Source organism: Nuphar pumila, chromosome 14 (genome assembly GCF_984573655.1).
Source record: "Nuphar pumila chromosome 14, dmNupPumi1.hap1.1, whole genome shotgun sequence".
In the NCBI taxonomy this organism is placed as follows: domain Eukaryota; kingdom Viridiplantae; phylum Streptophyta; class Magnoliopsida; order Nymphaeales; family Nymphaeaceae; genus Nuphar; species Nuphar pumila.
The window spans coordinates 84,206,927-84,218,905 of NC_143262.1; the positions used below are offsets into that span (position 1 = coordinate 84,206,927).

The 11,979-nt window shown below is 39.1% G+C and overlaps 1 protein-coding gene across 4 annotated transcripts in view; it reads right to left on the minus strand.

Moving 5' to 3' along the window:
* The window catches only part of LOC149817178 (uncharacterized), a 29,177-nt gene extending 18,566 nt beyond the window's left edge, over window positions 1–10,611 (minus strand). For 3 of the 4 annotated variants that reach the window (XM_089987161.1, XM_089987160.1, XM_089987157.1), the window contains exons 1-5: window positions 10,380–10,611; window positions 6,422–10,097; window positions 6,054–6,300; window positions 188–354; window positions 15–94 (exon numbers count right to left, since the gene is read on the minus strand). In XM_089987161.1, the coding sequence (XP_089843287.1) occupies window positions 15–94; window positions 188–354; window positions 6,054–6,300; window positions 6,422–10,067 (4,140 nt within the window). In that variant the 5' untranslated portion in view covers window positions 10,068–10,097; window positions 10,380–10,611. The remainder of the gene's footprint in view (window positions 1–14; window positions 95–187; window positions 355–6,053; window positions 6,301–6,421; window positions 10,098–10,379) is intronic. The other variant, XM_089987158.1, reaches the window with a different exon arrangement.
* Between the last annotated feature and the right edge of the window lie 1,368 nt (window positions 10,612–11,979).

The window sequence follows — 11,979 nt, forward strand, 5'->3', positions numbered from 1 at the left end:
CCCTTGTGCATTACCTCATCAATTGTTTGGGTTTTCTGGCTTCGGTGCAGAAAGACATTATGTTTAATAAGCGTCCAAGTATCCTGCTGGGGGACTGCCAACAAACAGGCCAAAGGACAATAAAAGGGACTAATCATTTAGCGCTTAGAATACAAAAAGATCAAAATTGTGAACATAACTTGCACACCTGCCACTTGTGGGCTTTCATAGCTGTTAGCATATGGCTGTGTACCAGGAAAATCTTCATCACATGAAGCTTCCGATATATTCAACTCAGCATTAATTTCAGCATTAGATTTCTCTTGAGGAATTGAACAATCAGCAAATCTCTTGTCTGTGTTATCCTTGCAAGTCCTTTGAGCAAAGAAAATGTTAAATAACTCACAAGATATTTTAATGACGTTAAGTAAATAGAAACCACGGCATAGCCTGGTTGAGTAGTGACTTCCTTAACTTCAAAACAAGTCAGAAAAAGGAACTCAAAATCAACCATGTATATCCACCTTTCTAGAGTTGACTTAGATTAATTATTCAAACAACAGCTTAATAACCAACCAAAGGTTTAACCTCTTGGAATCAAATAATAGCATAGGTCAGCCACTAGCTTCTTGAAAATGAGTTACCTCCTCTTTGCAGCCAGAGGGCACTTGTTGTACGGTTCCTCGCTACTAAAGGTAATGCAAGTACTCATATATAAAACCAGTTATCTTGTAGAAGGGCTGAATGTTCACTCTTTGTTGTCCAAAGGAGCCAAGAGGAAATAATTTGTCACTTGCTAGAAGAGACAAGATAAATGTTCTACCAAAGAGGGTGGTCATGGTACGAAATGAAAAGGAATTGAAAACAACCTTGAGTTCAAATCAGAGTTACTGAAAATGCCTAGGTAAGTGGAGAAGCGCGCTTCCGAAATGCTCGAGGAAGCGCCTTTTTTTTGGGAAGTGTGCTTCCCTTTAATGGGAAACGTGTTTCTTTGGGAAGCGTGTTTCCTTTTTTTGGGAAGCATGCTTCCCCCGCGCTTCCCCCATTTTTTTCACAAGTTTTCACATGATTATCTTCTTGTTTTCACACGATTACTCAAAGGAATGCTAACCATTCCAATCATCTGAGTGCAAGTTTCATATATTTTTCTTTGAGTTCTAGATTCAGACATATTGATTTTAATATGGGGTTGTACATCTTAATTTCCAGAATGTCACTTTTTTTAGTTTGTGGCTTTTGTCTCATTTCCTAATCCAGCACCTCTCTTAGTCTCTGATTATTGGGTGGATGAATAATTCATTGGCACGAAGGATGAAAGGGATTTTGTGATACGCCTAGAACCAATTTATAAAAAGTATGACTAGCTTGCCTATTGTTGTGGAAGAATACCACCAAAGCAATGTTTCCAGCTGCAATTACTTAGATATGACATTTACTTTCCAATAGGGAGATCCTTGATAGATTGAGATGATAGAAGTTTACTGATTTCTATAATATGGTCAACGTAGAAAAAGAAATTGGAACTAATCAATATTTTGTGGGCAGAGAAGATGGAGGGTCAATTCACCTAGAGTTCATTAATAACAAACATCAGTACATGATTTGATAAGGACTTACTCACATGCTCAGTTATTTGGAAAAGAAAAAATGGGTCCAAATGTTGTACTTTATGTTTAGGCAAGTTGGTTGGAGGAAGTATCAGAAAGGTGAATATGACCAGGGGATTGGTGTATTGAGAGTACACATTGCCGTTATTCTTTTGATGTTTGCTCACCATAACCAGCTTGCTAAATTTTAAATCCTTTGTACAGAATATTTTGGATAAAATATCAACTTGTGCATTAATATTTAATTTGAGACCAATATTTTTATTTTTATTTTTATTTATTTTTTTCACTTTTTTTGCTTCCCCCTCGCTTCCTAGGTTGCTTCCGGTTCGCTTCCGAGACGATTCCTGATTCGCTCCTAAGTCGTCTCACGCTTCCCGCTTCCTAAAACTTTGAAAGTGCCTCGCTTCCCGCTTCCTCAACTGGCAACCATGATTCAAATGGTTATGAGGATTCTCCAATGAGGATGAAAAATCCTAGTCCAACATGATAAAGCACAATATAGTCACAGTGGTTTTCCATCTCATCAGCATGAGTTAGAGAATGAAACATGAATTCAAATTTGTGGCATAAGCTTCTAGCGCACTTCCATGACTTTTAAGTTTTAACACATGTTAGCAGTGTGTTTACTTGTTTTGGTTAGACTGCCAATCTATGTCACAGGGATTCGACCAGACAGGTGCCGCACCCGCGTCAACGCGACTCGACGCGGGTGCGGGAGCGGCACCCGGTGCGGTCAACCCGTCCCTGGGTGCAGTCAACGCATCCAGGGTCATTTTGGTCCATTTTTGGATTTTTTTTAAACAAAAAAAATTGGCCTGGGAAATGGGCTGCGGAATGTAAAAAATGGTTGTTCTGGTACCATCATCAACAAAGACGTTCAGGCCGTGACATTTTTTAGGTGGTGGCTGGGGCTGGTTGGAAAATCTTGAGACGAAACCAATTTTTTTAGAAAAGATCATTTTGGGCCATTTTCAGGCCTGGCACTTCGAATATAAATGGCTGGAATTTTGAGCCAGAGGGAGTGAAGGGGGGTTGGCCTCAATAAACTTGGTTACTGGTAAAGTTAGCACTTTTGTTAAACTAATGATACATAAAAGAATGCAAAAATATTGTGCCTTTGGACAAATTGAAATTTGAGAGAGAGAGAGAGAGAGACCCATCTGTGGCAATCCGAAGATCGAACCCTTTAATTTCACTGATTTGCCTCAATGCCTCCCTCCATTCTTTTATCGCCTTCTCTTCAATGCATTGCTCATGTTTATTAAACGTTGCCTCAAAGGGACCCTTCTGTTTTCGTACATCTGAAGGATTGACATCGTAGAAGATGGGAATAAGCATCTTATTGGTCTCAACCATCTTGGCCACCTCCTTGAGGCACCATTTTGATTTGGCATAGTTTCTGGACAAGATGGGTATGCAGACCCCTCAATCGCCTTCCAAAGGTTGTCTCCTATCTCCTCTCCGATCTCCGATCTCCAGTCTCTCATCATCAATGAACGTATGAACGCCTTTCGGAACGAAAGCCTCATAGAGGTGTCCTGCAAAACCCCTTTGTGTGTCCTTTCTTCTAAAGCTCAGGAATACTCCGAATTCCTCCTCCATAAGAGAAGAAGATGAAGGGTTCTGAGAGAGAGTTCAGCTAGTCTTATTTCTGCACTTGAGGAGGGTAAAGATCCATAGGTTGCAGGGTATTTCTAAAGCTCAGGAATACTCTGAATTCCTCCTCCATAAGAGAAGTAGATGAAGAAGATGAAGGGTTCTGAGAGAGAGTTCAGCTAGTCTTATTTCTGCACTTGAGGAGGGTAAAGATCCATAGGTTGCAGGGTATTATACTATTACTATAGAAAGAAGAAGAACGGCAATGCCTAAAAGGTGCTCTGGGCCTAGCGTACATTGAAAGGTAGTCAGCCCAATGAACTGATGTCACGCATCCGTTGATGGGACAACTGGAACCACGCGTTTTGGTAATGTTACATCACTAAGGTTGGATTATGGAAAGTTTTGTCGCTTTCATGAACAAAAAATGAAACATTTTGGGATATGCAGCTTGGTCCAAGAATCAACCACATAGATGAGCCCCATGAAATGTTTTTCAGCCGTTCAATTTTCAGATTAATCTAGATTGACAGCATCTAGAGCAATGTTGTCGGTGTCAGCAGAAAATAGATATGATTACGATACTAGCCTTAATCGGCTATTTTTGAATAAATATAAAAAATGCTAAAAATTACTTCTTAATATTTTTTAATGGTTTTAACACGTGTCACGTTTTGATTGACATGAAATATTTTTTAATTATTTGTTAACCTATTCAGAGCGATTCAATTAAGGGTTGGTATCGGCGGATTCACCTGAATCGTTGGCCCGATACTGACAACATTCATCTAGAGGATTCACCTGATCCACTTTCTTTTACTTGGTGTACAAGTGTCGGTTCAAGTCTGGTTTTGTTCGGAGATGTTACCCTACCCAACTCGATTCGGGTCTGAATCTGAATCCTGCTAAAATGGTAGACTTTTAGGGCATGTTTGAAAACGGGGGCAGAAGTTGCGCGGGGAGAACTGTTTTCAGTGAAGCCCACACGCCCCCATCAAACAACAGTAAATTTACAACCGCTGCTAAATATTTGGACGTACATGTGAACGGGGCTGCGATGGCCTCGGGCCGGCTATTGCATGCTCTACGCTCACTTGTACGAGAGAGAGGACCCGGGGAACCCCCTTTTATTTATATATATATATATATATATATATATATATATATATATATATATATATATATATATATATATTTTTTTTTTTTTTTTGCCGCACCCGCACCCAAGGTTTTTGAAAGTGCCGCACCCGCACCCGCACCCATGTGACATAGCTGCCAATGTAGATGAACATTTTAGGTGTAAACTACTACACGTGAAGGTTAAGGCCATGCCACCAAAAGCACAAGTTAGAAATCAACATGATTCAAGAATCCACAAAAGCAGGCTTCATGCATTGGTTTCCAATAACCCTGATCAGTATCTTATTTATGTCATTCATGCTGGATAGCACCTTGTAAATGATTGTTGATATACTCTTTCTTGCTTTATCAATGAAAACTGAAAAGTATAAAACAACAATGATGACAAGAACAACTACTACTATAAAAAATGACATAATATCCATAGAAAATTCTCAACAAAGTATAACAAATTCACATATTCAAAAACATATTAATCTCAATATTTGAAAATATTGGAAATTTTCAACATATTACTATAGAAGTCCCAATTAGTTTAAAATATTTTTCGAATTTACGCTTCCAAATTGCTTGACAATTTCTACCCTTCATATTATAAAAAAAGTACTATGTTTTCTTTATTTTCTTTTTAATTTTCCGAATACTCAAGTTCCTAACAGAATCTTTCCAATCATTTACATGTTCCAGCTTTTTGTATTAAAAAATGAATATTTTTCCTTATCTTTCTTTTTTTATTTTCCAATTCCATAACAACTTCCCAAGATTTATCCAACAAAAACAGTCATCTGTAAATTCTAATAAGAGAATGTGTCACCAATGAAACTGCCAAAACTAACATCGGTGACAAACTGTAACTTAACCTAAGATAAAGCAAAATATCTCAAGTTTAAAATCATATATAAAGTAAAACATTATTGAGAGATTAACAAGAAGTATATAGATTATATATAGCAACAACCGTATTCACACATGTATACATAAGATTTTTTTTTGAGACAACAGCAAAAACAATGTATTGATAAAATATAACACTGAAGCAGATGAGAAGGTTATTTGTATGGTGCTATTTCTACATAATGATAAAGCATTTTCAACCCAAGCACGGTCTGTTGGGGAAATGTACTTTTGTGCACTCAAAATGTTTATTGATTGTACAATCACAATTAGTTTTAGATAAAAGAAAACTGACATTACCCAGCACAGAATCACAAACTTGACAGCAGCAAAACCTAATGGTGATAAATACATTAAAAGTTGTTTCTTCAGGCAACTTGTTCAAACTTAGACGTGTTACTGGAAAAGAAAAAATTTTGAGAACCATCCTCAAAATTCTGCATTGTTTTTGTCAGGTTTATATCATTTTTTATAAATGGAAGATTCTTTGTAAAGATAGAGTTTCACTGTCGCCATAGCCAGATGACTTTTTTTTTCTTACAAGATGGTATCCTATGTAGGTCCATTAAATGCTTTTCCTACAGGAAAAGGTCATTGGTCCCTTGTACCCTAAGCACTTGTCATGCTCCTGCTCCTAGAGAACCTGAAGACAAAATCTTCATAGGATCTCAATGGATATGGCATTCTTCTAAATACATCCCTTCAACAAAAGAATGCATAATATCATCAACCAGTATATAAATAAATTACACTCATAAAAGATCCCAAGTGTCAAGTATACTAGCGTGAACAATCAGAAGTACAAGTGACTAGGAGTCAGTTAAGTAATTATACCATCTGAAGTCTGTGTCCCCTATACTATCTGCAAGCTCCGCTGGAATGCTACGCCATTTATGACAATCATCACATAATACCCATGCTAGACGTGGTGGCACTGAAGACTCTTCAATATCATGGTTAAAATTATTTAACTGAAGGTTGTCACGTAATGTTGCAACAGAACTTTGTGTATGGTCGCCAGCAACATCACCAGCATGGGGATGACGTCCATTCTGGTTATCTTTACCATCGGATATAATCTCTGGAGATCAAATATAGTAATTATATAATTAGCATTAAGTACTGCATAAAAAAATAGAATCAAGACTACCACAATTATTTATCAGGAATGCATGAAACACATAATTAAAAATTTTACTTACCCCATTCTTGGGGTGAATCACTTCTAGTTCTTGCCATTTCAGATGAAGACATCTTGCTTCCAGTTTCCATGATGACTGAATTCGTAGTAGCTTTCAACTTGTCAAACGTTTTCATCAGCACACCATTCTCTCTTAATTCACTGTTGTCAGATTTGCTCAATCTTTTCAATGTATCCCTCACCTTCTCATGGTTTTTTCCTTTTCTATGCCTTGTTGAGGCAGAGGAATTTGGTCTGCATTTTCTCGATCCAGCTTTTTTGTTTTTCAAAAGCTTATTTGGCTTATGTTTCCCTGGTGCCTTCAATGACCCCATATCACATTCTTCAGTAACAGTAGTGGTACTAAGAACTGCACAAGCTGCAGGTGAATACTTCAATATCCCTTCGCTTTCAGTCACTTTGCCAGACTTTCCATCAGCATGACATGAAATGGATGGGTTTCCAACAAGTCCTGCAGTGCTTGAATTCCTAGCTTGACAATTTCTTCTTACTCTTCTTCTTGGCACAGAAATGTTCTTTAGGCAGTCCTGGTTAGCCTTTTTAGATCTGCATTTCGGTAGTTTCTTAGAAGCCTTTTTTTGGATAGGCTTCTTAGATGCCTTTGGCCCCAATTGACAATTCAAAGTTCTTTCTGCCACAGAGGCATCTTCTGAATTGTCAAGTCTTCCTACAGCATTTGCTTGTCTTTTCCTTTTCCTCGAGTAGGTGTCCAATTGTAAAATAGTATCTGCAACAACACCAACTTTGGAAGAAGTAGAAACTACATCAGGTACATCTGCACAAATGCTAGACTCTTTCACAGTTGAACCAGATTTTTCTAGATCTCTTGAGCATAAATATTCACCTGTGGCACCTTGGCATACTGTAGAAACAGTTATGTCAGAAGATGCAAATTGGATCTCAGAACTTTTATCAGTTGTCACGTTGCAAGATCCAAGGAAAGTAGACTGGCTTTTGCATACTTTGGTGTGGAGAGGATCAGTCCCATCAATTAAAAACAAGGATCCGGAATGCTTAGTTCTAACTTCTTCATCCAGTGTCCCTGTGCAAGTTTCAGATGAACCTCCTTGATTAATCCTGGAAGTGTTCCCAGCAGAAATTGTTTGAGCAACACTCTCGTTATCTTCACCTCCATTCTGAGCATGGTGAATGGAAAGATCCAAGTTAGTGGCTGTTGAGACTGCACTCCCATCATCAACTTTAGAAGTGGCAGCATGTTCCGATGGCTCAGTTTCAAGATCAGTGGTCCCAGAACCTCCAAATTCTTTTAATGAAGTACTTATTATTTCATTTTGTAAAAAATCACCTTTATGAGTGACATTTCCAGTTGCAGGACATTTCTTACCAACCTTGGTCAATGTACCCTTCTGTTTTCTCTGTCTTCTCTTCACGGCCACTCGAGCCTTTGTGCATCTGCGATTACTTGAAGTAGAACGCTTAGATACTTTTGATATTTCATTGTCTGCTCCTTTTTCATTAGCTAGGCCAGATTCACTACCAAGCACCCTTAACTCTATATGACGATTCCCAGACTCAGAACCTAGAGACCTGTCATTTTGTTTGAATAACTGCAATAGAATTTCCAATGCTCCCCAACAAGACAACCTTCGTGGCCTACAAATTCCACTTCTTTTACCTCTTGCCATTTTCAAAAATAGCACATGAATTACATCTGAAACCAATTTGGAACTACCTATTTGCCTACGCTGCCTTGCAGTGTTTCTAGTTCGAGTTAGCCTAGTGGATTTCCTGCCTGAGATAGTCGTTGAAGTCGAAGATTGTGTTAATTCAGCATTTTTTGATTCAAAGGATTTATTACCTTGGACACAGTTGACATCATCACAAGCCACAGGTACCAAAGAAGACACTATACTGCTGCAACAAGTTGATGTGATTACACCATCTGCTTCAATCTGATTTGACACCGATAACCGTGATGGTGGTGAACCTGTTTCCTCTGCAGGATCATAAGAAGCTGTTTCAGGGGAATAGCCCACAGGTAACGTGGAAATTTTCTTCTCTTTATATGGCAATTTATTTCTATCAACTGCCTCTTCAATTTGATCCAAAATACCACTTTCCCTGCAGCAGTTGGCATCATAAGAAACATTCTCCTGTAATAATTCAGTCTTCTCTTCATAAGTTTCCCGAGTAGCAGAATTACATAATGTTTTCTCGCTGTTGCTCTCATTGGGCACAAGTGCAGCAATAACACATTTAGTCTCTTTTGCCAAAAACTCAATCCCTTGAGAAACAATGATATCTTCTCCACAGTGACTAATATCAAAAAAAACTTTCTCACAAGGAACGTGTTCAGAATTCACCTGCTCTTTCATGAATGTGGAACTGCGTAATGAGTTCTCTACACCACTGTCATCAGAAACAGGAACAGAAGGCCCACACTCTTTTTCTGACCCCAATGCTTTTCTACTTTGCTCAGCTCCTGTTTCTAGAACAACACTATTTTCTTGGCAATGAGAGGTGTCACAAAAAACGACTGTACTTAAAGATTTAGTTTTCTCTTTAGAAGGATTCATTGTGATTTCTGAAATATATAAACGGTTCTCCACATGGCTCTCTGCAGACACAACTATAGACGCACCACATGCTTCGTCTGCTGCCAATATGTGACCAGCATCCTTGACCCCTTCAGTGTCAACAACATCACCATTTTCTCCACAGCAACCAGTCTTGCTAGAAGCATTCACATGTGATGTTTCAGCTTCATCTAAGTGGTATTCTTCTGTGATTTCAGAGGTGCAAAATTGGACCTCTGGAAGGTTATATCTAAAAGCAACAACAGAACTGACCCATTCTTTCTGCGTTGTTGCTTGCCCACCGCACTGATTCACAGTTTCAACTGTCACAATAATTTTATTGCAAACACTAACTTCAGAAGAAACATCCTCATGAAGTGGCTCAGTTTTCTCTCGATAAATTTCATCAATTATTCCCAAACAATCTGACTCATTTTCGGAATGCTGCTTATCCATAGAAACCTGACAGTCGGGCTGCACTGCCGATACATTACAACAATCCTCAGGCACATCACATTCGACAGAGGCACCAATATTTTGAACCTGAGCATCGTCATATGAGACATTTTCATGCAACAGTTCAGGTTTCCCTTCACAAGGCTTGAAAATGGTTTCCATACTAGAGGATGATTCATCCACATTGTTCTCATTAGGCAAAACCATAGGAACCCCATATTCTTTCTCCACGGCTGGCATTTGACTACAATCCCCTAAGCTTTCATGTTTTACCGCAATACTATCTTCCTTACAAGAGCCGGCATCATAGCACTCGTTTTCCGGCACGGAAGCTTTCCCCAGATGATCATCTTGTCGACCCGCATTAGGCTCATCGACGAAAACACTAACTCCACCCACCTCTTCCCCAAGATTGCTACCTGCCTCAGGAAACGACTCACCCGAAGAAACCCCATTCACCAACCTCGTCCCCATCTCTTCAACAATCGATTTTCCTCCAAACTCACTAAAATTTCTGGCAGAATTACCACCCGAAATCCTCAGAAAATCAGATTCCCCAGCAGCATTAGCCCCGGAACTCAATCCTTCGCAGCCGGATCGCTCCATCGGCTTCAGGCTAACCGCGGTTTCGATCGGCGGAAGAAACGAAATCATACCCAATTCATCGATCAGAACTCCCTATAACTACACCCAAAAGACCCCAATAAAACGAAAATAACTAGAATCAGAACGACCACCATCCAAATTCCAACAGAAAAAACCCAAAAAACTAGAAAGAAGATCCAAAACCTTCCGTTCGAAATAGTAAAAACTTCCAAAAATAAACATCTTCGAAAAAAGAGAATTAGGGCAAGAAGGGCGATGGTCTCAGAGGGGGAAACTCTGGAAACCCTAGTTTTCAGGATTGGGGGCGAGAGAGAGAAAGGCGGTGGGGAAGGGGAGAGAGAGAGGGAGAGAGAAGGGTACCTGGAGAGAAGGAGCAGCAGATCATAGACGACCATGGAGAGGAGAGAGAGCGATGGTGGACGGCTATCCTCGTCTTCCTCCGCGCTCGCTTTGGTTTCGGTGTTTAGGCCATGTCCCTGTGTTCGTGCGCGTAATAAGAGCGCCCCGCAGCGGTTGACAAAAGGGAGAGAGAAGGAGACTTTCTTTTTCCGCTCTCCTTCTTAGGATTTTCTTTTCTCTCTCTCTCTCTCTCTCTCTCTCTCTCTCTCTAGATCATTTTTCTCTCTAAGTAATATATATTTATCATATGAGATCTATTAAAAAAGACTCAGTGAGTGATGGTCTGGTAGGGAGCAGGCTATCCTACCCATGGTGCGGGTGTCAACGGTCGGGTTTGGTTCGGACACAGGTGGAACGAGACTTGACCCCACTTTTCAGGTATTGTATCAGGTCCGAACTCGAGTCTAACCAGACCTAGGTCCTGATAAGAACTACATGAACCAGACCCGGATCATACCCGATAAAACAATATTTTTTATCATTTTTACATTGAAAAATTACAGGTCTTAATAGAAACTCGAGTCAGGCCCGGGTCTGATATAAAATTTCACAAACTATACCTGGGTCAATGTATTAATCAGACCTTCTGGTCCAAACCCGGGTCTTAATCGAGTCTTCTTATTTATCACCATACCCGAACCCTATAAAGTTTGGTTTGGGTTGGGTCCGAATAAACCGGGGCCTGTTGACACCCCTAATCTCAAGGATGCTATTCTCATGTTTTTTTTTTGCCCTTTTGTAGTTTTCTTTTTTCCTTCTTAAACGCATACCCTAAAACCATGGAAGAATGAAGTATGATTGACTTTGTTTTATGAAGTACTTTTTTCCTATGAAAAAAAGGCAAAAGTGGTAATTTTCACCTCAAAAGTACTTAAAATGCATTCATATAAACTGGACTGATGAATGTAATATAATAACTCAAACATTTGTCAGTTCTTTTATGTACTCGCACCTTCATGATCAGTAGTTATAAACTTATAATTAAAGCAGTTCTCTTAAGGTGCATTTGATTGCCTCGAATCTCTTCTAAGTGAGGTAATATAGGATCATAGAATTTTGTATTCTATGATTTGAGATCTAATATACAAAAACCATCAAGAGATCTCATGTTTGTATGAAGAGAGGAGGGCCTTTCATGAATCTTATATTCACTGTTTTGTAAATGCTTGAGGCCCTTTTGTAAATGTTTGAGGCATCTTTCTTCCTCCACCTCCCTTACCTAGAGATGCACATCTAGCTGAGCTAACTCGGGCCTTGACTCCTTTAAGATCAGCTCGAACTAGTTCAAAAAAATAACTGTGGGTCGAGCTTCAACAAGGGTGCAGACTCAGTACAAGTAAATGAGCCGAGCTTGAATAGGCAGTCTAGCTCGAATAAGCTCGTTTAAGCTTGATAAATCCGATTAAGCTCAACTCACATAGTTATAAAATATATATATATATATATATATATATATATATATATATATATGTATTTTGTTCATAATGTTAACAAGAAAGAAAGAATGGTTTTGCCGTCATCGATCATCGGAAGTGACATGAGTTTAAATCTCGATGTTTTT